The following is a 26837-nucleotide window of genomic DNA, read 5'->3' as shown; positions in this document are numbered from 1 at the left end:
CAGAGCAATCAGGAAGTCGGTGTGTGTGTGTGTGTGTGTGTGTGTGTGTGTGTGTGTGTGTGTGTGCACCTGAGTGTGTGTAGGTGTGTGTCTCTGTCCCTCAGCACTTGCTCTTTGAGTTGCTGTAGTTTGGTCTGTGTTTCCTGGTCCAGACGTTCCTCCTCCTCTCGTCTCTCTCTCTGCAGGCGCTCCTTTAGAGCCCTGTGAAAGCAATGCACACACGCACATACACACTTTTTTAAATTTAGCTTTATTTTAAACTCCGACTGCCTCTTGATGAGGTCACAGCGGCAGCTTTGCTCAAACTCTTTCCAGGGTTTTACAGTCCTTTCCCCCCCTCCTTCCCATCACACACACTCACCTTCTCTTGCTTTCATTTCACCCACCTGATCCTTTCCTCATTCTCCTCCTCAATCCTTCGCTCCTCCTTTTCTTCTTCTCTCAGCTCTTCTCGGATGAGGTGCAGTCTTCTGTCACGCTCCTCCACCAGTCTCAACCTCTCCTGCTCCAGCTGTCTCTGTGTCTCCTCCTCCTCCTCTTCCCTCTTCATTCTCTGCTCATCTTCATGCCTCCTTCTCTCATCCTCCCCTTCTCGCTCTCTTTTAGTTCTGTCTTCATCCTCACGCTTTCTTTTCTCTTCCTCCTCCTCAACCATCAATCTTTGGAGGAGAACCATCATCATGATCAGTGGATAGTGTGTGATGTGCAAAGCTTTGAGCCACCACTGCCCCAGAGGTGTTTTGTGTGTGTGTGTGTGTGTGTGTGTGTGTGTGTGTGTGTGTGTGTGTGTGTGTGTGTGTGTTGTAATCTATTCAAACCTCTTTGTCGCGTCCCCTCTCATCTCTTCTTCCTCATCCTCCTCACAGTCATCATGTTCCTCTCTCCTTCTATCCTTTTCTTTTTCCTTCTAAAACACAGCATAGGTGGAATGAATAAAAAAAAACAGTGCAGACTTATCACATGGATGAGAGAGAGAGATGGATAAATAGTGAACGGATGGATGAACAGGTTCATAAATGCATGAACAGTTGTAGAAACATTTTTTCATGTCAACAGATCTGGGTTCTTCATCCACATGGAAAAGTGTGTTTTGTTTGCTCTTTGAACAGTTTGCACTCACTGGATCTGTTGAAGGTTCAGCCAGGCAGAGATCAGACAGGTCTAGAATTTTCTCTGAAAACTTGGAACGGAACCCCACCTTTGACAGCATGAACATTTTTTACAATATTAATAAAACCATAAATCAGGACAGGACAGAAAGAAATGGTCTGAAGTCTACTATGAAGTGTAGTATACTCTACATACTTCATGTTTAATATCCTAGAAACAGGTCACTGGATTATGTTATTATTAACCAATAACCTGGTAACAAACATTCAAAAAATATTCACATGTAAGTAGATGTGGTTTGCAAAAATGCTCGAAATTTGTCATTAGAAGCTACCTTGAAGATTTTGTTTCATCCAGCTAAGTCAATCCAAAAACAAAAGTAATAAATGTTCACTATGTTATAGCTGCATGTAGCGATTAAGGGGGCCAAGCACCTTCTCCACCACTTCATGATGGAAGACGACCAGAAGCCAGAAAAATAAGATTGACATAATTTGTGATTCAATTCACATCAGTTAACATAATACACTGAATAATACTGTTCAATACTCAAATTAACTGGTCAAAAAATGTTGATAAATAATCTGTAATCGCACACCTTGCACACCTTGATGAAATTGCCAAAGTACAAGTTGGTTAATAATCGAGGGCATAACTCTGGAAAAATTCGCCCAAATTAAATGAAATTTCAATATGCGTATAACTGTCATATAACAAAGCCTTTTGCCAAGTTTGGTGAAATTCCTCCACAAATTGTGAGAGGAGTTGATTTCAGAAGAACGTACACCCTCATGAAATTGCCAAAGTACAAGTTATTTAATCAAGAGTCAAAACTCTGGTCAAATTTTCACAAACGAAATTAAATCGCAATCTGCGTATTACCATCAAATAACAAGGCCTTTTGCCAAGCTTCGAGAAATTCATCCAAAAATTGTGAGAGGAGTTGATGTCAGAAGGCGAGCACACCTTCATGAAATTGTGAAAGTACAAGGTTGTTAATCAAGGGCTGTAACTCTGGTAAAATGTGACCGAATTGAACAAAATTACAATATGCGTACTACCGACATATAACAATACCTTTTGCCAAGTTTTGTGAAATTCCTCCAAAAATAGTGAGAGGAGTTGATTTCAGAAGGAAAACACGCTCTCATGAAATTGTCAAAGTATAATTTTGTTAATCAAGGGCTGTAACTCTGGTCAAATGTAACTGAATTTAACAAAATTACAATATGCATATTACCAACATATAACAAAGAATCCTGCCAAGTTTCAAGAAATTCCTCCAAAAATTGTGAGAGGAGTTGATTTCAGAAGGTGAGCACCCTTCCCGGGACGGACAGACGGATGAACGGATGGAAATCACCATGACATAATCCCCATTCGGACCTTTCGGCCAGTGGGGAATAAAAAGTGTGGGCAAATTGCTGTGACATAAGAGCAATAAACCACAATGAGACTTGCTGTTATTGGAAAATAATCAACTTTGAGGTGGTAATGGCACACACGCCAGCCCATTGTTGCTTATTTTCCTCTAACAGCACATCAGTTTGTGTTTTGTTCCTTTCATTAAAATAAATAAATAAATAAATAAAATGTAAAAATCGGCGGTACGGTGGTGTAGTGGTTAGCACTGTCACCTCACAGCAAGAAGGTCCGGGTTCGAGCCCCGTGGCTGGCGAGGGCCTTTCTGTGCAGAGTTTGCATGTTCTCCCCGTGTCCGCGTGGGTTTCCTCCGGGTGCTCTGGTTTCCCCCACAGTCCAAAGACATGCAGGTTAGGTTAACTGGTGACTCTAAATTGAGCGTAGGTGTGAATGTGAGTGTGAATGGTTGTCTGTGTCTATGTGTCAGCCCTGTGATGACCTGGCGACTTGTCCAGGGTGTACCCCGCCTTTCACCCGTAGTCAGCTGGGATAGGCTCCAGCTTGCCTGCGACCCTGTAGAACAGGATAAAGCGGCTAGAGATAATGAGATGACATGAGAAAATAAAAAATCAACACTCTGAAATGTAGTGGAGTCACTGCTCTAGCTTGCTTCAGATTTCCTTGGCTAATCTTTTCTCCTCAGGAGGTTATCGTTTATACTGCTTCAGTGAGCCAGTCATTATTCTTAGCATTAATTTAAATTAATTTAAATTTATTACACTGTGCAGCAGTATACCACATCTGTGATGTTTTATCACTTTAGCATAAAAAAAATTACCTTCATGTCATCAGAATGGTCAGGCACCACTTCACATTCCTGCAGGTAGATGAAATAGTCAATATACAACACACACACAAATGGAAGAATGAACGAACAGTGAGATAAACTAAATAATTGATCAGTTAGATTTTAAAAAATGATGAAAAGAGGGATGGAGGAACGTGGATGAACAGATTAATAGTTCGACAGAAGGAAGACAGGAAAGATGAATACAGAGATGGATACTTGAAAAAAATGGACACTTGGTGAACACTTGGATAAAATAAGATGGACAGATGAATATGCATATAGATAAATAATGCATCAACAGGTGTAGACGTACAAACATGAAGAGACGGACAAATTAACAACATGATGGACATCTGTACAGATTAACAGAAAGATACACAGATGTACAAAGTAATAAAGAGATGGACATTAAATGTGAGATGGACAAATTAAAAAAAAACAGTTTGGAAGATTAATAGAGAAGGACAGAATAGTAAAGAGACAGAGAGATTAATGAAGAGACGGATGGATGGACGTCATTAATATGTTGATGAAAATATGACAGAAATGAAGGCAAAACGGTTAGATGGGTGGATGGACAGATTGAAGAAAGAGACAGTCAGATGGTTGGAAGTTTCTTTTGTTCTGCCTATTTCAGAAAACATGTCCTTCACAAGCTGTTCAGATTTGTCTACTCTTTCTATGATCAAGTCAAGTTTATTTGTATCGTGCTTTTAACAATAAACATTGTCGCAAAGCACCTTTACAGAATTTGAATGACTTAAAACATGAGCTAATTTTATCCCTAATCTATCCCCAATGAGCAAGCCTGCGGTGACGGTGGCAAGGAAAAACTCCCTCAGACAACATGAGGAAGAAACCTCGAGAGGAACCAGACTCAAAAGGGAACCCATCCTCATTTGGGCGACAACATGACTATAATATTAACAGTTTTAACATGAAGTCAGTTTCGTTGATGTTATAAACTCTTCATTGATGGAAACTTGAGTGCAGAACTGTTCATGACAACTGCAGTCCTAAAGTTAGCAAGTCAACTGTAGTCCTCAGCCATAAAAGCATTACTGTAAGAGTCCAGATCATCCTCCAGGTGTGACTTTCAACTGTCCTCATGGGGCCGTCCTCCACAGGAGTGATGCGATGAGACTCCAACCAGACACAGGGCACCAGGATGGATCAGGCAGGTCCGAGGAGCAGAAGAGGTCAGCATCTCGATCCCAGGACCAACATATGATGAACAGGATGATCACAAGTATAAAGCTCATTAGAATTATCCCGTCCCCTCATCCGAGTATCTCCACTCATGGCTTGAGAACTGCCTTTGTGAATAAATATTAATGAGGAAACGTGCAAACCGATTGGCTGGCCAACGATGGTGGGTGGGGTCAGCAATGGCTCATTATCAGGTAAAAGGACAGGTACATGATTTGGGTGTTTTGAGCACAGGGCTGTTTAGACAGGGTGAGAATGTGCTGTGATACTTTATCCTTGTGGCATTTTGACCAAAGACATTTTGATCACTGAAATTTCATTCAGACCTCAGGGAACTGTGTAACTTGTGGAAAAGGGGATTGTCACCTTGAAATAAATGTCTCTTCACCAAAAAACATCACCACATTAACAATTACAGTATAAATTTTTTTTAAAATCCGTTTATAGATGACTTGCAACCACGTGATCAAAATGTGCTATGTCATGAGCGTCCGCCGTGATGGTGGATATACAAAGCAACTAGGACGGCAGCTGCTGAAAGCGTGTCTGTAAACAATGCTGAATTTTCTCAGGTTTTACCACAATTTGAACGATCGAGAGAAAAGATGTGTGGGTTTTGACCTGTATTATTTAAAAAAGTCAGACTTTTCTGAAGATAAGATACTTCTACTGACCATCAAGTACGAATACAGGTCATTTCGCCCAAAGCCTTTTTCATACGCACGAGCAGTCATTTTATATTTCAGGTATTGGTTTGTTCCAAAAAAGGAGGAATTCTCAATGGAATTTGACTGGAGCAAAACACATTTTTGTAAAGCAAATGAGTGCCACAGAACGTGTGCTTCGACACTAAAGAGTGTACTAAGGGGGGTAACCATGTCAGCCCGTGCCACTTGCTGACCCTGGGATGAGTTTAACTCCCTTGTCATTGCAGGCTGCTTGCTTGCATGTCTATGTTTCCGGATGGATCATATTAAATCTTTAAGCGTGGAGCAGCGCTCTCACGGGGGTTTCTTTTGTGAATCCCGGGCCGAGGCATGGTCCTACTGACCCGAGACCATGCTCTTTCGAAAGGGGAGGCTTAGAGGGAGATGCCTGTAAAATTTGGCTTCACTGTGAGCTCCGTTGGCCGAGTTATTATAAAATATTAAATCTTCAGGCGCGGACCAGCACTCTCGTGGGGACTTTGTTCGTGAACACCAGAATACCTGAAATATAAAATAATTGATAGTGCGTATGAAAAAGGCTTTGGATGAAATGTCTTAACTACTGGACGAAATGGTCATTGGACGAAGTGTCCTGATCGCCTCGTCTCCTCTCCATACTAAGCCTCAGAGTTTCCTCACACTCGTTCTGGAATTCTAAAAAATCGGAACGCGTCACGGTCACAAGTACTGTTGTGACCACAACCAGATACAGCACAAAGATATGGCAGAGCAAAAAGAATGCTTAAAGCAGTGGAAAAACAAAAAGAGTTGCACACACGTGACTGCTTTGTACGGAATGTCGCTTGACCCCATGTTTGCATATCCACCGACATGGCTGACATCCAGGTTTCTATTTTGCTTTGACATCACTTGCAAGTCAAGGATTGTTAATCTAAGATCATGAGGACTTTCCACCACACATGTCCCTATGTATAAGCTGTTACTGTTATGCTGGGAATCGAACCCGGGTCACTGGTGTAGTAATCCAGCAAACCCCCACTAGGCCACCAGGGGAATGACTTAAGTGCAGAGGAGCGAGGCGAAAGTAGAGTAGAAAAAACAGTTTATTTACAAAGCTAAAAAATCCAAGGCAAAAAAACAAAAGTAATAATCCAACGCTAAGAAGATATACGAGAAAAAATAAAAAATCCAAAAGTTCAAAGTCAAAACAAAAAGCCAAAGGTAAGAAAAGGCAAAAAACAACGCTCAGAAGATCCCAAAATGGTAAACACAAAGTCCAAAATGTCCACAAGAAAACAAAGTACAAAAGACCACAAAGACAAAGAACACGGAACAGAGATCTCAGGTGATAACATAACAGCACAAAGACTCCGGGACTAGGGACCAAACTGAGGAAGTATTTATACACAGGGTAATTAGAAACTAGGCGGGGCAGGAAATGAGGAACAGGTGAGGCAAAAGCACATGAAAACAAAGGCTGTCAAAACAAACACAAAACACAGAAAACAGTGGCGGCCTCTAGAGGCCAAAACAAACATGACAAGATAAAGAAATAACAGTGGCATCTAGAGGCCAAGACAGTCCCCAGTCCTAACAGTTACAATAGAAACAATTACGTATTAGAATGAGCACATTAATAGTAACCTGTCGTTACAGCCGGAACTACTGTCTGAGCCATGCCATTATACAAAAATAATGCTCAATAACATCTTCTGGCCAATCAGATTTGAGAATTTAACCATGCTGTGGAATAAAGAACTGTGAACAAATAAAAGCTCTTTGGTGAAAACTGAAGCTACCTGAGATGAAGATGGAGGGTTGGCACTGATTTCTCCTGAGAGAGCGAGATCTTGGAGCTCTGGTTCGGTTCTCTCCTCAGCTGGAGCTGTACCGCTCACATCACTGTCCTACACACACACAAAACCAGACTCACCAGATGTACATTTGCTATAATCCAGTGTAACTCTTCATTTAGACATTGTGTCATACTGTACTTCACGCTCTCATGTGGATTTCATGAACATTTATTTAAAAGCTACCTGGTACTGCAGTCCTCCTTTCAGAGCATCCAAGTCGAAGTGCAGATTCTGCAGTAGGTCTGATCGATCACACAGCTGCTACACATACACACACAAAACACAGTTATTAACAATGGTTCACTTTCAGGACCCATCGACACGATTTCTTCATACAAGTACACGCTGTTTGATACTCATCGATACCGAAACCAAAATGAGTTCTACTGAAGAAATTGGGGACATCGCAGAGCTCTGTTTGTGCTGTTTGATGCCGTGAGCCACTGACTCGAGATCAAACTGTAGACCGTTGTAGGTATCATGCCGCCATCTTGTGTCAGAACTACAATTCCCAGGCAACTTCCGTGTGACCTACGTCACGCGTGGGCGGGATCACCTACGTCAGTCTGCCATGCACGCATAAATCCAAGCGGAAGCTCCACCATCTTTGTCTCTCGTGTCTGGATTTCAACAGATCTAGACGCCTAAAGGGACGCTCTCCATCAAAAAGACGTCTTCTTTCTTGCAAGATCCATCACTCAACGCGATTTTCTTTCTTACCCTTGGCAAAGGGAAACTCTAGAGTCGCGCGATCTTTAAACTCAACCTGAGTTACAACCGGATTACTTGCATTAGAAGTGACGTCACGACTGCAGCCCAGGCAGTTAAAAGTTAAGAAGCGATTGAATCCTTTTTAACTTAAAAGCGCTGTGCATCTGATTCTGATCAGAGACTTTTCCTCACGAACGCTGAGGTTCGGACCAAGAATCCTCTGCTTTCTACAGGAACCACCCAAGTGCTCCGCTGGACCCGAAAGTTTTCTGCGCCTCCATCACGAGCGGCTCACGTGCTCCCACGGCGAGGCCTGAAACTACACCGGCGAACATCTTCATATCTTGCTAAAGGCAGGATTAAGTAAGATTTTGGCATTTGGGCATAATTAAGATAGTCTTAGGAATTTGCTTTTATTTGAAATAGTGTGAATTTAAACCCAGGTTTATTCATTACACTATTAGACACGCAGCGTGTTGATTTATTTTGGTTCTATGTTCTCTAAATTGTTTAATAGATAGGCTGCGCATGCTTCTCTCTCTCTCTTATTCTGACTAACACTAATTTCTTTATCATACATTTTGACCTTATCAAGGTTTCAGTGAGTTTGGTAATGTTATGAGTGTGGAATCTTTTTGTTACTGAGAACACGTGCTCAACAGGCCTGACCAGGCCTGATACACTTTAGATAGCTTCCCTTTGTCTTTAGCAACACGTGCTCAGTAGGCCTCATAAGGCCTAACAAACACACTTTAGCTAGGCCATAGGGCCTTTCACAAACACATACTAGCAACACAAGGCTAATCTAGGCCTCCACCACGTGTAGTTAGCTACACGAGGCTAAACACAGAGCTAATCCTTTGTTCTATTTAGATAACATTCTTTTGTTTTAGCTAGCAACAAGCTAGGCCTCCACCACGTGTAGTTAGCTACACGAGGCTAAACACATGGTCAAGTCCTTCACACACACACACCTCACTGCTTGTACATATTGATTTATTTTTATCTTTGTATAATAAATTCATTTATTAAACAAACTGTGTTTATTTGTGTGAACAAAATATATGAAGTCCCCAATCTCCCTCGAATTCAAAAGGGTGCATATAAAAGTTATGTGATGTGGTAAGTGATTGTAATAATTTGGAAATATACCATAATTTAGCTGTTTGGTAATTTATTATTAAGCACCAGGATTAATGGTATGATTCACTAAATGATTCATTGAACGATTCACTAAATGATTCACTAAACGATTCATTGAACGATTCACTAAATGATTCACTGAATGAGACTGATTCTATGGTATGATTCAATTCAAATGAGTCAAAGTAAACGATTCAATGGGATTGATTCATTTTAATTATTAACCTTCAAAATTTAATGAGACTGATTTAATGAGATTGATCACTTAATTTCAATAATTAACTGATTGCACCCACACCGTAGTCGGAGTCTACAGTACCTGGGAGGAGTATCGGTACTGATGCATCCCGAGTTTACGTCGTGTGTTCTACATTATGGGTGAGATGAAGACACAAACCTGAGGCATGGAAATCTTTTCCTGCTCTTCTTCTTCATCGGAATAAAATGTGGGCGGAGCCTGAGATGGACGCTCCTCTTGACGTATCCTCTGCAAACTGGAGCTCATCCTGGAACCCTAAGAAACGTGCGGATATAGTCTCAGGAGTTGCACTTGTGAGTGAATTATGTTTAATATATGATGTACATCAACATAAAAGCTACAGATCCCTGGATTTTCATCTTAGTTTGCAATTTTTTTCTTGTAGCCCTAGTGCATTCCAAGTTGCCTAATTTTATCTTTACGGTCCTTTCAGCTCTAATGCATTAATGATTACCCCTAGTGGAGTCTTCAGAGGTTGGAGGCTGGAGGAGCTGCCAAGGGAACCACGGAGTGCTGGAACTGGAGCGTCACACACACTTCTGAGAGGAGCAAGAGGACCCAGCAGCTTGAGAGAGAAAGAGAGAGAGAGAGAGAGAGAGAGAGAGAACAATAAGAAGAGAGGAGGAGGTCTTGCTGTCTTTATTAAATCTCAATGGTGTGATCCCAGACTTTAAGGGTGAAGGAATTTATCTACACCCAGGCTTGTAGGACTCGAGTCCAACTTGTGCCATAATTTTAAGGACTCGTGACTTGACTTGAGCACTGATTGTGGTGTAATGTTAAGTTACATAGGTTTATGTGCGCAATGACATCATCAGTAGGAGTCGTAGGGAGGAGCATCAGTTTGTTGTTGAATGCCTTGCTTGTAAATAAACGCCACTTTAATCCACAGTTGGACTCACAGTTATTTTAAATAACACGACATGGTGTCAGAACTACTGGGAGTACGTGGTGCTGAGTGACATTAGTAGAATTTGTACACCATGAGTTACGGTTGGTGAAGTTTGTTTTTTTCTAACGTTAACGTGAGAGAAAAAGGAAGAGCGGGATGTCTGATGGCGAGGAGGCAGCGGCGGGCGCACAGAGAGTGTGGCCGAGTGCTAGCGCTACATTCAGCATACAGCTGCCAGAGAGCTTCGACTTCACCAGACCTCAAGAGTGGGACAAATGGATCTGACGATTTGAACAATTTCGTATGGCAAGTAATCTGAATGCTAGTTCGGAAGACAACCAGATAAATACTTTGATTTACTGCATGGGCGACGAGGCTGACAATGTCCTTTGTGGGCTAGCTTTGACTGAGGAAGCAAAGGGAATATATCAAGGTGTTCATGATGCCTTTCAGAACTTTTTCATAGTCAAGGACAACACAATTTATGAGCGAGCAAAGTTTAACATGCGGGTGCAAGGCAAAAATGAAAGTGTGGACTCTTTTGTTACTGCTTTATATGCGCTAGCTGAACACTGCAACTATGGAGTGCTACACGACGAGCTCATTCGTGACAGGATTGTTGTGGGGCTGCGAGACCTGCAGCTCTCAGAGAGAATGCAGCTAGACCAAGATCTGATGCTGGAATCGGCGATTACCAGGGCTCGACAGAGTGAGGAGGTGAAACACCAGCAAGTCACACTGAGAGGCACGGGGCCAGACGTTAACGATAGCAAATCTGTAGACAGAGTGTTTAAAGGCAGCAGCAAGGCTAAAGCAAGGAGCAAGCCACAGCATTCTAGCATGCTGGCTAAGCCACAAAGCACAGCAAAAGCCAATAAGGGCAGGAACAACCAATGTCGAAAATGCGGCAGTTCCCAACCTCATGCAAATCGCGATTGTCCTGCTAATGATGTTAAACGCCACTCATGCGGTAAAAGGGGACATTTTAAGAGAGTATGCACATCCAAAGCTGTGTACAAAGTTGAAGAGGATGGAGTGTTCCTGGGCAGCATCATAGCCAGTGGTGAGCTGTGGATGGTGAACATCGACATCAAAGAGACACAGGTGCCATTCAAAATTGATACAGGCGCGGATGTCACACACTGTATTCAAAGAACTTTTCAAAAATACTCAGCCGCCTACACTCACTCCTGCATCTAAGCCTCTATTGGGACCCGGGAGAAATCCACTGGATGTTGTAGGGGTCACAGAGCTGCTTTTGAGAAAAGGCAGTAGGACAACGATGGAGGAGGTATACGTCGTCAAACACCTGCACGCAGCATTGCTTGGGAGGCCGGCTATCAGCAAGCTTGAGCTGGTGGCGTGGCTAGACAGCATTAGCATTGAGACTCTTAAAACGAGCTACCCGAAGCTGTGCAGTGGTTTGGGTGAGGTGCGCCAGCCATACGCCATTCGTCTCAAACCAGGGGCAGAGCCGTTTTCTCTCAAGACTCCCCGACGGATTCCACTTCTGTTAATGGGTAAAGTGAAGCAAGAGCTCTCACGCATGGAAAGTCTTGGAGTAATTAGCAGAGTGGAGGACCCGACAGACTGGTGCACTGGCATCGTTGTTGTGCTGAAGAAGACAGGTGCAGTGCGCATATGCGTCGACCTCACAAAGCTAAACGAGTCAGTGTGCAGAGAAAAGTACATACTTCCATCTGTGAAAGAAACACTGGGAAAGCTGGCAGGTGTGCAAATCTTCAGTAAGCTGGATGCCAATATGGGGTTCTGGCAAATACCCCTGACAGAAGATTCTGCGAAGTACACAATGTTTATAACCCCCTTCGGTCATTATCATTTTAACAGACTCCCGTTTGGAATTGCTTCCACACCAGAGCATTTCCAGAACAGAATGGTGACTGAGGTCACTGATGGTCTTCAAGGTGTCGTCTGCCACATGGACGATGTGCTCGTGTGGGGCCGGTCACAAGGAGAACATGATGGGCGACTGCATGCCGTGCTAGAGAGGATGCAAAAGGTGGGTATCACGCTAAATGTTGAAAAGTGTGACTTGTCAAAGCGGGTGATAAACTTTTTGGGACATGTAATCTCCAGCAGCGGAATCAGTCCAGACCCAAGGAAGACGGAAGCCATTACAAAAATGGATGAGCCGAGAAATGTGAGCGAGCTGAGGAGTTTTCTCGGCATGGTCAACCAACTGGGGAAGTTTATCCAGCAGCTGGCTGAGAGGGATAAACCTCTGCGAGATCTCCTCTCTAAGAAAAACTGCTTGGTGTGGGATGTCGAACAGGTCCGAGCTTTTCAAAACTTGAAGGACACACTGACAAGCCCACCAGTGTTGGCGATCTACGACCCGAACAGGGAGATCAAGGTGTCAGCAGACGCTTCTTCTTATGGCTTAGGTGGTGTTCTTCTCCAGGAGTGGGAGGATGTGTGGAAGCCAGTGGCCTATGTGTCGCGGTCACTCACACAGACAGAGCAGAGATACGCGCAGGTGGAGAAGGAGGCGTTAGGACTTACCTGGGCCTGTGAGAGGTTCCGGAATTTCCTGATTGGCAAGCACTTTCTGTTAGAAACAGACCACAAACTACTACTGAGCCTTCTGGGGTCTCAGGCATTGGATGCCCTTCCCCCGCATATTCAGCAGTTCCGCATGCGACTGATGCGTTACTTGTACAATATTGCTAATGTGCCAGGAAAGTGTATCTGCACAGCCGATGCATTGTCACAAACTCCAGTGAAGAGTGGAGCGACACCGGAGGAAGAGGATTTCCTTGAAGACACAAACATCTATGCAGACTCTGTTATGAACAATTTACCTGCAAGCTCTACTTACCTGGAGGAGTTGAGAGAACAGCTGAAAAGGGACAGTGTGTGTGCAAGAGTGATGCAGCTATGTGTGGAAGGCTGGCCAGCGCACAGCATTACGGAACCAGCACTGAAAGCCTATTGGGCAGACCGGGCATTTCTCACTGTTCAGACAGGACTCCTGCTGAAGGGAACCAGGCTCGTCATCTCGTCAGTGATGAGAAACGACGTTCTTGCCAGACTGCATGTCGGCCACCAGGGGGTGGTGAAGTGCAGAGAGCGTGCAAGACAGTCGGTGTGGTGGCCTGGCTTGAGTCAGCAGTTGAATGAGCTGGTCCTCAATTGCCGAATGTGCTGTAAAGAGAGACAGAACAACAAAGAGCCCCTTATGCCATCACACTATCCTGACAGACCATGGCAGAGATTGGGAGCTGACATTTTCTCACTGGGAAGCAAGACTTACCTGCTGGTGGTGGATTATGCTTCCAGGTATGTGGAGATTGCTCAGCTTACCCCATCTAGATCAACTGATGTCATAGTCCATCTGAAATCCATCTTCACCCACCATGGCATTCCAGAAAAACTGGTGACAGACAACGGGCCACAGCTCTCAGGGATGACCTTTGCGGCGTTTGCAGAGTCGTATGGCTTTTGCCATGTGACAAGCAGCCCATTATTTCCTCAGAGTAATGGAGAAGCAGAGCATGCAGTCAAAACCATCAAAGAGCTTCTGAGAAAAGAGGCTAACCCATACTTAGCTCTGCTTTCTTATAGGGCTACACCACTCCAGAACGGTTACAGTCCATCACAGCTCCTAATGGGGAGAAGACTTCGCACGACTGTGCCAACACTTCCTGCGCTGCTTGACCCTGCACTCCCTGACAGCCAGGCGGTAGCTCAAAAGGAAAATCTAAAGCGAGCTATGGATGCAAAATATTACAACAGGCGTCACCGCACACACACCCTCACTGATCTTTCACCTGGTCAAGAAGTGTGGGTGACAGATAAAGGGACATCGGGAAAGGTGATCAGCAACCACACCACTCCGCGTTCCTATCTCGTAGATGCGCCACATGGAACAGTGCAACGCAACCGGCATCACCTGATTCCCATGCGTACATCACCAGAACAGAACAGCAGAGGGGTGCAGGAGCAACCCTCTCGTGATCTCTCGGAGGAAAGTTCTACAGAGCCACCTTTACAGACTGTTTCCAGTCCACCATCTACTCCTAGAACAAGATCGGGAAGAATTGTGGTGAGACCAACAAGGTTGGACCTGTAAAGGCATAGGCCTAAAAATTTAGAGACAGTTATTGAACTGTGTGGAAAAGAAGAACAAAGAGGGGGAGGTAAAAGGGAAAAAAACAGAGTTGTTAAAGAGCTTAACGTAATGTTTATTGGTTTATGGGAAATGTTTATTTTAGGGCATTTAAATGCAAAGGTGCTAAAATGTTCATGTATCAGTTCAGGAAGTTACATGATGTATAGAAGAGATGGGTTCATAACGTAAAGAATGTGTGTGAGTTCACAGAAAAGTTCACTGTAGAAAATGTTCATGTTTAGACAGGGACAGACCTTCCAGCAAAAGAGGCAGAAAAATCCTCTAAGGTCTAATGAATCAACTGGTAGTCTACCCAGTTGATTCTAGAAAGGGGAGATGTGGTGTAATGTTAAGTTACATAGGTTTATGTGCGTGATGACATCATCAGTAGGGGTCATAGGGAGGAGCATCAGTCTGTTGTTGAATGCCTTGCTTGTAAATAAGTGCCACGTTAATCCGCAGTCGGACTCACAGTTATTTTAAATAACACGACACTGATGACTCAGACTTGGTCTCTGACTCATGCATTAACTGCATTCAGACTCATAAATTGGAGACAAGGACTCTGATTTTTTCTTTATTTTTTTGCCACATGCCATAATAATTTGGCATAAGATATTTATAGGTACATTAATTTTTATACTAATTTTGTGCAAGAGAATGCACGTTCACCTGTTCATACATCATGTCCAGGAACAAACTAACGTTAACGGCACTAAAATGCCTGGAGAGAACGCCCCTAGGATTGTTCACTTTGCTTATACAGAGTTCTCATGCAGTGGGAAAAAAAATGCACTGCTATGTGATCCATATTTATAAGAACTATCGAGGAGACAATTGGGACAACCTCGAACTTCAATTGTCATTTGGCAAGACTCCACTCAGAGAAGGAAGTGACATACTATGTTCATTGCTCTGTTGATAGCGGGGCTTGCTGAGCGATGAACTAGCTAGTGTTAACCCTCTCTCATGTTATTTGCCCTTTTAATAGTGGGTGGGGCTTGCTGAGCGATGAACAAGCCTATTAACTAAAATGGGGCAGTCAAGCAGTAATATTAGTCCAACACAACAGCAAAGACCGTTTCACATAAAGGCAGTAACAGCCACTGTCAAATGGTATGGTTGGAGACTTGTTCTCGGACTCAACTCGGCTCAATAGTAGACTCGACTCAAAATTTTCTTTAATGACTTGGACTTGACTCGGACTTGAACACTGGGGACTCAAGACTGGACTCAGACTAGAGGTTTAGTGACTCGACTACAATACTGTCTGCACCCTGATACTGAACTTCTGGTGGTACATCTGAGACCATACTACCTACCAGAGGAGTTCTCGCATGCCATTGTCATCATTGTTTACATCCCCCCATCTGAAGTAGCAGAGAGCGTGAGTGACATCATTCATAGCACCACCGCAGGACTTCAGACACAACATCCCAGTGTCCATATAATGATCAGTGGGGATTTTAACCATGCCTTCTTCTCTCCTGTCCTAACTAACTTCAAGCAGCATGTCAACTGCATAATGAGACAGAACAAAATCCTAGACCTCTTTCACGTGAATGTGAAAAGGGCATACAGCTGCTCTGCTCTCCACCCCCTTGGAGAATCTGACCACAACCACATACACCTTGTGACCACCTACAAGCCACTGGTTAGGCAACAGGTGGCCAGCAAAAGGACTGAGAAGGTTTGGTCTAAGGATGCCGAGGAGAGCCTCCAGGAGTGTTTTCAGGACACAAACTGGGAACTGTTCCAGGAAGACTACAGGGAGGACATCGAGGGCCTCTCTTGTTGTATCACAGACTGCATCTGTTTCTGTGAGGACACCATTATACCCACCAGGAAGGTGTGCTGGTATCACAAAAATAAGCCATGGATAAGCAAAGAAATCAAGGGCCTTCTTAACAGGAAGAAGGTGTTCATGGCTAAGGACAGAGAGGAGCTCTGTGCTGTTCAAAAGGAGCTGAAGAGGAAGCTGAGAGAGGCTAAGAACAGCTACAGGGAGAAGACTGAGGTGAAGCTGATACAGAACAACACAAAAGAGGCCTGGAATGGGATGAAATGCATGTCAGGATGCAGTCTGCTTTCACCTGCAGTGCAGGGAGACCTAGCATTTGCATCTGAACTCAATCTATTTTTCAATAGGTTTAACACAACCCCCACCTCTGTGTCCAGAAACAGTGGGTCTAGGTCTCCAACTCAACACCCCTGCCTATATTAATACCTATACTGGAGTCCATGCTCCCCTTCCCATCAACACCTCTGCTACCCCCCCCCCCCCCATCAGACTTCTGACCCCAGAGGAGGACAGCCCACCCTCACCCATCAGCCCCATTCAAACCAATATTACCCTAACAGTGGACCAGGACACCTCATCACCCCCCACACCCTCCTATAACTACTCACCCACAGCCAGGAACTCACAGCTTCCCGTAAACCCCCTCACCACCTAGCCCCACCCTCATCACCATCCAGGAACAGCAGGAGCTCTCCAGGCTTCAGAGGAGCAAAGCCAGTGGACCTGATGACATCAACCCCAGGATGTTCAAAGTGTGTGCTGGGCAACTAGCAGCTCCTCTACAGCACCTCTTCAATCTCTCTCTGAGGTTGAAGAAGGTCCCCACACTCTGGAAGACCTCCTGCATTGTTCCGGTGCTCAAGAAGTGTTGTCCCAGCGGTCTTAATGGCCATAGACCTGTGGCTCTGACATTACACGTGATGAAGACCTTTGAGAGACTGGTTCTGCAACACCTGAGGACCCAGCTTACAGCTTTCCTGGACCCACTGCAGTTTGCTTACCAGCCACATATCGGGGTGGAGGATGTTATCATCTGTAAGGTCTGTAACAGAATTTTGTGTATGTTTTATCAGTCTTTTATTGAGAGCATTTTAACTTTCTCCTTCATCTGCTGGTTTGGTGGTTTGTCTTTAAAAGACAAAAACAGCCTTTGCAGCATTGTAAAGGTTTGTTCTAAAATAACTGGTGTCCAGCAGAGGGATTTGAGTCTTTTGTGGGAGAGGCAGGTGGTCCATAAAGCTAAAGGAATAACTTCCCAACATAGCCACATCCTGTCCTCTGAGTTCACGGTGATGCCTTCAGGCCGCCGTTTTATAGCACCTATTAGGAAGACAAATAGATACACTAAATCTTTCATCCCATCTGCCATTAGGCTCTTAAACCTGGATAGCGGTAGTCATATTTTGTAACTTTTGTATTCATGTATGTGCAATGCATCTTTGTATGCCCACTTATTTATCATAATTTTTTTTCTTCCTGTTACTTAACTGTGCCACTCCATACAATTATGTACTGGCCTGTTGTTTCGGACATATTTTACTCCTGTCTGCTGCTTGTTGTCTTGTTGTTGGTGTTTTTTTTACGTTCAGGAACTGCTTGAACTGAATTGCCCCCTTGGGGACGAATAAAGTTGTCTGAAACTGAAACTGAAACTATCATCTACCTGACACATAAGGCCCTCTCACACCTGGAAAAGCAGGGAAGCATCACGAGAGTCATGTTCTTTGACTTCTCCAGTGCTTTCAACACCATCTAGCCCAGCCTAATGAGAGAGAAGCTGCTGGAGGTGCACCCTGACACCACTTCCTGGATCATAGACTACCTCACAGGCCAGCTACAGTATGTCAGGGTGGATGGCTGTGTCTCTGAGTCTGTGATCAGCAACACCCGTGGAGGGCTGTGTGATTGGTTGGAGAGGGGTAAGAGCAGACCTAGATGTAGGTTCTCCTCTGTTAGAACTCTCCTTTCTTTTCCTATTCTTTTGTTTTTGAGAGAGAGAGAGAGAGAATGAGAATAGCTGCAAGCATCCATACTCACTCCTGGTGCTTTCAGACCCTCTGGATCACTCTTCTTTTTCTTCTCTTTCTTCTCTTTTTTCTTCTTCTTCTCCTTATCCTTCTTGACAGGGGCAGAGCCTGAGGAACCACGCTCCCTCTCCTGAGCCACTCGGCGGCGGTACAGCTCATTACATGGGTGTTCCCATGTGGATTGACTGGTGGAGAAGTTGAAGTAATAAACATCTCCACTCACATCCTGGCTGTAAGACATGCAAGTAGATCACACGCTCGCACATCTCATGCACTTGAACCATAATCACCATTATCTGGTGCACATTTTACAACGTGTTCAAACTTTTACCATTAACACACCATAGCACTGTGTGTGTGTGTGTGTGTGTGTGTGTGTGTGTGTGTGTGTGTGTGTGAAAAACTCCTCTTACCAAGGCTTCCATTCTTCAGGCAGGGGAGCAACGATGCCCTCTCTGGCCAGCCACAAGAGTGCCGCCTCCCTCTCAGGATCAATCCCTATATCTCGGGCATATTCGTGGATCTCTAACGAGAGGAATGGAAGAGATAGAATGATGTGAAGGGAGATGAACCATCATCATGCACAATAAGATCTCAAGTGAATATGGATTTATCGTTAGCTACGTGTCGGATAATCGGTTGCACACACATGGCCATATGTAATCGTACCTTATTTCAGAGACCATATCAGAGCATGCCTACCATCACGTGCAAATTTTACCATCATATCACACTGTATTTGAAAAATGACTACATTTAGTAAAAAATGGTTCCGTCTGTGTAGAAATTCAATGAAAAGAAGGATCTTCTCCTGAAAACCCAGATCCAATGCATCGTCACATCTGTCCAAAATCAAGACCATTCAAAGACCTGTCCTTTTGTTATTTTATGTAAAAGACAGAAACGATATCACTGGGCCAAACAAAGTATTTAAAGATGAGCGTGTGATTCGCTTACATAATATGACACAGCTAAAGACTACAGGCTTCCCCTTGGGAAGTCTGATCCTGTCAGACTTTGTTACCTTGTTCAGATGGAATGTAGTTCTCATCGTAATCCTCTTCCAGGATCAGCTGGTCACCAATTCGCAGTGCAGAGGTGCTCATGCTGACTGGGGGGGACAAACATTGAATTTGATCAAACACGATAACAACTAAGCTGTTGTGCAAGTGCCAATGCTGACTGCGTTCCTCTGAGTCATATTCTGGCCTGCAAATAGGTGCAAACCACAGCGCTGACCACTCCAAGGCATAGTATAGAGTAGTTGTAGGATACTGTATAAAGTTTGTCATCCACTCCTGCATGATTGTATTGAATACACCTGATTCATTTCACCAAGTCTTTACTGCTAATGATGAGAATTGCAGCTCTTTTCAGTGAGTCGAATCAATCGGGTCATATCATCAACAAGAGTCGACTCTGACTCGCAAATGACTCACTGCCAGTTTTTTTCTTGTTGAAACCATCCAAAATTTCAGACTTCACCAAGGCAACGCTTATGTTGTTTACTGAACTGCATTATGTGAAATAAATCACTCTGATTCTCGCTGTTATGGGAAAACATTTTGTTACTTTAACTTCAACCTGTGATTTGCTGCTGCACTATTGTCAGAGCTGCTGTTAATAAATAAAAAATTAATCAACACTGACTAATCAGTCAATAAAATATTGTTTAATGACTTGTCCTTTGCATTTTATATTAAAAATAAACAGTATGTAAAAACTGCATATACATTATCCACATATGTATCCTGCTGATTCAGTCACACACAGATGATCCAAATGGACTTCTTCACTTGAATCGACCAAACAACTCATATTTGACTCACATGATTCAGTGGATTCTTTTGGACTTTGACACTGTCTGTGGGATTAACACTATTACAAAATCATCACTACAGAATACTCAGATTTTCAACATAAGAATCACAAGAATTTTAGATCTTATTTTTCTTTTGTGGGGCGGCACGGTGGTGTAGTGGTTAGCGCTGTTGCCTCACAGCAAGAAGGTCCGGGTTCGAGCCCTGTGGCCAGCAAAGGCCTTTCTGTGCGGAGTTTGCATGTTCTCCCCATGTCCGCGTGGGTTTCCTCCGGGTGCTCCGGTTTCCCCCACAGTCCAAAGACATGCAGGTTAGGTTAACTGGTGACTCTAAATTGAGCGTAGGTGTGAATGTGAGTGTGAATGGTTGTCTGTGTCTATGTGTCAGCCCTGTGATGACCTGGCGACTTGTCCAGGGTGTACCCCGCCTTTCGCCCGTAGTCAGCTGGGATAGGCTCCAGCTCGCCTGCGACCCTGTAGGACAGGATAAAGCGGCTAGAGATAATCTCATCTCATCTCATTATCTCTAGCCGCTTTATCCTGTTCTACAGGGTCGCAGGCAAGCTGGAGCCTATCCCAGCTGACTACGGGCGAAAGGCGGGGTACACCCTGGACAAGTCGCCAGGTCATCGCAGGGCTGACACATAGACACAGACAACCATTCACACTCACATTCACACCTACGGTCAATTTAGAGTCACCAGTTAACCTAACCTGCATGTCTTTGGACTGTGGAGGAAACCGGAGCACCCGGAGGAAACCCACGCGGACACGGGGAGAACATGCAAACTCCACACAGAAAGGCCCTCGCCGGCCACGGGGCTCGAACCCGGACCTTCTTGCTGTGCGGCGACAGCGCTAACCACTACACCACCGTGCCGCCGGCTAGAGATAATGAGATGAGATTTTTCTTTTGTTTAAAAAGGATCCTTCATTAATGAGAGTCGACTCTTTCACCAACAACACATCACTAATTAAAACACCCTCCTGAGGTGTGTGTGTGTGTGTGTTAATACACACTAGGGTGCATCAGTTGCCCTCATTTTCATAAAATCTGATGCGTTTTTGTTTGGGTGTTCCTTTTCACCAATAAAGGCATACTGTAAAATTTTTTGACCATATTCAAAAGTCTAATGGTGGCACCATGAGGTTCATTTTTTGCCAAAAAAAAAAAGCTTATTTTATGTGTTCGCGTAAGGTTTGAATCACAATGTTGGACTCCATTTATTGATTTCTTGTGAGCCAGAGATCATGTTAAGAACCTTTGCAAGGGATTGAGAAGCATTAATGTGATTCATAATACATTTGTATTGTTTAAAAGTAGTTGAACAATGATTCAATGAACAGCTAAAACTCAAACTGTGCTTGATAATATATTTAGAATATGCACTAAAAATGTGTATCTAAGATATTTGGTATACTCTATAAGGTGCCATAATGTTTCATGAAAAGTGATTGAAATTTTGTCATCAAAGTCATAAAATAGCAGCTTTTTCCATAACTTTGAGCTCCTGGTGCCGCCATTAAACTTTTGAATTTTGTCAAAATATTTCACCCAGTGTGTTTTCTTACCAAAAGGAACATAAAAACAAAAATGCATCATGATCGGAGGAACTTTTCATTTTTAGGGGGCAACTGATGCACCCTAATACACACATCTTGATATTTAGATGCTTTCCCCCAAAAAACACCACACGTTATACCAGTTTAATCCTCATCGAGGCTGTTAAAATGTTGAGAAAAATACTTGAAGCAGAAAAAAAAGACTTAAAAAGAAGAGGAGCAACAGGTGAAAGTGAAACTTAGAAAATCGTTATAAACGCGTCAAAATATCTGCTGAAGTATGTTTAATTCTTCAATTAAAAAAAGAGGTTCCTCTGTGCTTTATCATAATATTATCACTTTTAAAAGGTTGGCTAGTTAGATAATCAACTAGCTAGCTTGTTAGCAACTTATTGTCACACAAATAAACAGCGCTCAGCGTAAATGAGTGCACCCCCTTTGAAAAGTAACATTTTAAACAATATCTCAATGAACACAAACAATTTCCAAAATGCTGACAAGACAAAGTTTAATATAACATCTGTTTAACTTATAACAGGAAAGTAAGGTTAATAATATAACTTAGATTACACATTTTTCAGTTTTACTCAAATTAGGGTGGTGCAAAAATGAGTACACCCCACAACAAAAACTACTACATCTAGTACTTTGTATGGCCTCCATGATTTTTAATGACAGCACCAAGTCTTCTAGGCATGGAATGAACAAGTTGGCGACATTTTGCAACATCAATCTTTTTCCATTCTTCAACAATGACCTCTTTTAGTGACTGGATGCTGGATGGAGAGTGATGCTCAACTTGTCTCGTCAGAATTCCCCATAGGTGTTCGATTGGGTTCAGATCAGGAGACATACTTGGCCACTGAATCACTTTCACCCTGTTCTTCTTCAGAAATCCAACAGTGGCCTTAGATGTGTGTTTAGTCATGTTGGAAAAGTGCACGACGACCAAGGGCACGGAGTGATGGCAGCATCTTCTCTTTCAGTATAAAGCAATACGTCTGTGAATTCATGATGCCATCAATGAAATGCAGCTCCCCGACACCAGCAGTACTCATGCAGCCCCACATAAGGACACTGCCACCACCATGTTTCACTGTAGGCACCAGGCATTTTTTCTTTGTATTCCTCATCTTTGCGACGCCATCAGTTCCAAAAACATTTATCTTGGTCTCATCACTCCAGAGTATAGAGTCACAGTCATCTTCATCTTTGTCAGCATGGGCCCTGGCAAACTCTAGGCAGGCTTTTTTGTGCCTGGGCTTTAGGAGAGGCTTCTTTCGTGGACGGCATCCATGCATGCCATTCCTCTGCAGTGTACGCCGTATTGTGTCACGGGAAATAGTCACCCCAGTTTGGCTTTCTACTTCTTTAGATAACTGCAGTGAACTTGCATGCCGATTTTCTTCAACCCTTCTCATCAGAAGACGCTCCTGACGAGGTGTTAACTTCCATGGACGACCTGGACGTCTCTGTGAGATGGTTGCAGTTCCATCTTTCTTAAATTTTTGTACCACTTTTGCTACAGTATTCTGACTGATAAGTAAAGCTTTGCTGATCTTATTGTAGCCTTCACCTTTGTGGTGTAAAGAAATTATTTTCTTTGGGGAATTCTGAAGAGACAAGTTGAGCATCACTCTCCATCCAGCATCCAGTCACTAAAAGAGGTCATTGTTGAAGAATGGAAAAAGATTGATGTTGCAAAATGTCTCCAGCTTGTTCATTCCATGCCTAGAAGACTTGGTGCTGTCATTAAAAATCATGGAGGCCATACAAAGTACTAGATGTATTAGTTTTTGTTGAGGGGTGTACTCATTTTTGCACCACCCTAATTTGAGTAAAACTGAAAAATGTGTAATCCAAGTTATATTATTAACCTGACTTTCACATGATATCGTGCCTTGAAAAAGTATTCATACCCCTTGAACTTTTTCACATTTTTCCACCTTACAACCACGAACTTAAAAGTTTTTTATTGAGATTTTATGTGATAGACCAACACAGAGTAGCACATGATTGTGAAGTGAAACGAAAATGATAAATGGTCTTCAATATTTTAAACAAATAAAAATCTGAAAAATGTGATGTGCATTAGTATTCAACCCCCCTGCATCAATACTTTGTACAGCCACCTTTTGCTGCAATTACAGCTGCAAGTCTTTTGTGGTATGTCTCTACCAGTTTTGCACATCTAGACACTGAAATTTTTGCCCATTCTTCTTTGCAAAATAGCTCAAGCTCAGCCAGATTGGATGGAGAGCGTCTGTGAACAGCAATTTTCAAGTCTTGCCACAGATGCTCAATGGGATTTAGGTCTGGACTTTGACTGGGCCATTCTAACACATGAATATTCTTTGATCTAAACCATTCCATTGTAGCTCTGGCTGTATGTTTAGGGTCATTGTCTTACTGGAAGGTGAATCTCCTTCCCAGTCTCAAGTCTTTTGCAGCCTGCAACAGGTTTTCTTCCAGGATTGCCCTGTATTTAGCTCCATCCATCTTCCCATCAACTCTGACCAGCTTCCCTGTCCCTGCTGAAGAAAAGCATCCCCATAGCATGATGCTGCCACCACCATGTTTCACAGTGGGGATGGTGTGTGCAGGGTGATGAGCAGTGTTAGTTTTCCGCCACACATAGCGCTTTGCATTTAGGCCAAAAAGTTCAACTTTGGTCTCATCTGACCAAAACACCTTCTTCCACATGTTTGCTGTGTCCCCTACATGGCTTCTTATGCCTGTCTTTCAACAATGGCTTTCTTCTCACCACTCTTCCAAAAAGGCCAGATTTGTGGAGCGTACAACTTATAGTTGTCCTGTGCACAGATTCTCCCACCTGAGCTGTGGATTTCTGCAGCTCCTCCAGAGTGATCATGGGCCTCTTGGCTGCTTCTCTGACCAGTGCGCTCCTTGCTCGCTCTGTCAGTTTAGGTGGACGGCCATGTCTTGGTAGGTTTGCAGTTGTGCCATACTTTTTCCATTTTTGAATGATGAATTGAACAGTGCTTCTTGAGATGTTCAGAGCTTGGGATATTTTTTATAACCTAACCCTGCTTTAAACTTCTCCAGAACTTTATCCCTGACCTGTCTGGTGAGTTCTTTGGTCTTCATGATGCTGTTTGTTCTTCAGTGTTCTCTAACAAACCATGGAGGCCTTCACAGAACAAGTGTATTTATGCTGAGAGTAAATTACACACAGTAGGACTCTATTAACTAATTAGATGACTTCTGAAGGCATTTGATTGCACTGGATTGTATTTAGAGGTATCAGAGTACAGGGGGCTGAATACTAATGCACATCACATTTTTCAGATTTTTATTTGTTTAAAATTTTGAAGACCATTTATCATTTTCGTTTCACTTCACAATTATGTGCTACTCTGTGTTGGTCGATCACAGGGCTTTTCAAAGTGTGGGGCGCGCCTCCCCTAGGGGGCACCAGAGTTCTTCAGGGGGGGTGCAACGTGAGGAAAAATAAACCAGAATAAGTTACTATTGCGGACATTTAGCGAACTTCAGCTAGCCTTTGCCAGAGACAAAATAGATCGATTTTTAGTACCTAAAGCTACAGTGAGTGAGGAGACAGAGTCTGCGCCAAGCAAAAAAAGAAGGAAGTATGACCACGATTATTTAAAGTTTGGATTTTCATGGACTGGATCTGAAGATGCTCCACTGCCACAGTGTGCTGTCTGCCAAGAGGTGCTAGCTAACGATGCTATGAGATGTTTAAAATGTGTAAAACAAGATGTTTAAAATGTGTAAAAAAAGATGTTTTAAAAAAGCACAGTTGTTTAAAATGTGTAAAAAAGAGGTTTTGAATGAATGAATGAATGAATGAATGAATTTATTTATTTCGAACATTTATTTCGAACATGTATAAAAATGTATGTAACTATTTGTACATACAAAAGAAAGAAAATGAAAAAAGTGACAAAAAAAAGAATAAATAAAATAACATAAAGAGCTAATACATTACAATACACCGCACATTGTTTGAAAAAGGAGTGGGAAGAAGTACAATACTTTTTTTTAAATTTCCCACCCCTTTTTAACTACCCCGAAATCCAAACTACATTAATACACCTATAAAAATATATACCATATATACACTTCATGATTATCCATATAAATTTATAATTACAAAAATAAATATATACTACATACCATATCCATATACATATATACACATATACATACACACATACATACATATATACATACATATATACATATACACATATATATATACATATACATATATATATATATATATATATATATATATATATATATATATATATATATATATACATACATACATACATACATATATATATATATATACATACATACACACACACACACACATATATATATATATATATATATATATATATATATATACACACACATATACATACACACACATACATACATATATATATATATATATATATATATATATATATACATACACACATATACATACAAACACATACACTTCATAAATATCTATATAAATATATAATTACAAAAAAAAATCTACTACATACTTATCCCAGTAAATATGAAGATATCTATCCCCATAAATAATTATATACCATATACTAAGCTAGTTCTAATATAACAATCAACCCTATTCTATTTATCTCTCATCATCCTCCATTAACATACTTCCTCTGTAATATACTTGTTTAAAAATATTTTTTTGTACCTTTTTTTAAACAGATTTATATTTGCACTCTGTTTTGTTTCTGTCTCCAGTCTGTTCCATAAAGTCACCCCACAGCTCGATACGCACATGCTTTTCATATTTGTTCGAACTTTTGGTTTTTTTTTTTTAATTTAGGTCTCCCCTTAGATTATATCCCCCCTCTCTCTCACTAAACATTCCTTGTATATTTTTCGGCAATAGATTATTTCTTGCTTTGTACATTATTTGTGCTGTTCTGAATTTGACCAGATCCATAAATTTCAACATGTGTGATTTTATGAATAGTGGGTTTGTGTGATCTCTGTATCCTGTTTTGTTTATTGTCCTTATTGCTCTTTTCTGTATTGTACATATCGGCTGCAGAGTGGTTTTGTAGGTGTTTCCCCAGACTTCGACACAGTAAGTCAGATATGGCAAAAATAATGAGTAATATAGAGTATGCAAAGATTTACAATCAAGAATATATTTTGTTTTCCACAGAATTGCCAAGCACTTTGCCAGTTTTGCTCGTACGTATCCTACATGAGGTTTCCAGCAGACTTTAGGATCCAAAATCACACCAAGAAATTTAATTTCCTGTACCATTTCTATCTTAATATTGTCTATTATCAATTCTACATTACAACCTATTTTATGTCTCCCAAACAACATAATCTTTGTTTTGCTTAGATTTAATGATAATTTATTTTTGTCAAACCATAGTTTTAGTTTATTTATTTCAGTT

At 42.3% G+C, this 26837-nt stretch overlaps 2 protein-coding genes across 2 annotated transcripts in view; one reads left to right on the top strand and one right to left on the bottom strand.

The window, feature by feature from the left end:
• The window catches only part of LOC132900274 (trichohyalin-like), a 31759-nt gene extending 22345 nt beyond the window's left edge, over positions 1–9414 (bottom strand). Inside the window, exons 1-8 of the mRNA XM_060942279.1 lie at positions 9307–9414; positions 7239–7316; positions 6999–7106; positions 3311–3349; positions 1121–1198; positions 819–907; positions 387–659; positions 70–201 (exon numbers count right to left, since the gene is read on the bottom strand). Coding sequence (XP_060798262.1) covers positions 70–201; positions 387–659; positions 819–907; positions 1121–1198; positions 3311–3349; positions 6999–7106; positions 7239–7316; positions 9307–9414 — 905 coding nt within the window. The remainder of the gene's footprint in view (positions 1–69; positions 202–386; positions 660–818; positions 908–1120; positions 1199–3310; positions 3350–6998; positions 7107–7238; positions 7317–9306) is intronic.
• A 1928-nt stretch (positions 9415–11342) lies between these two features.
• LOC132900273 (uncharacterized protein K02A2.6-like) lies at positions 11343–14153 on the top strand. The gene has a single exon (XM_060942278.1). It carries the CDS (start codon positions 11343–11345, stop codon positions 14151–14153), a length of 2811 nt encoding a protein of 936 aa, XP_060798261.1.
• The last annotated feature ends 12684 nt before the right edge of the window (positions 14154–26837 follow it).

The sequence above is a fragment of the Neoarius graeffei genome, chromosome 16 (assembly GCF_027579695.1).
Source record: "Neoarius graeffei isolate fNeoGra1 chromosome 16, fNeoGra1.pri, whole genome shotgun sequence".
NCBI lineage: Eukaryota > Metazoa > Chordata > Actinopteri > Siluriformes > Ariidae > Neoarius > Neoarius graeffei.
The sequence above is the reverse complement of the archived record's forward strand: the minus strand, read 5'-3'. Positions and strand labels throughout refer to the sequence as shown.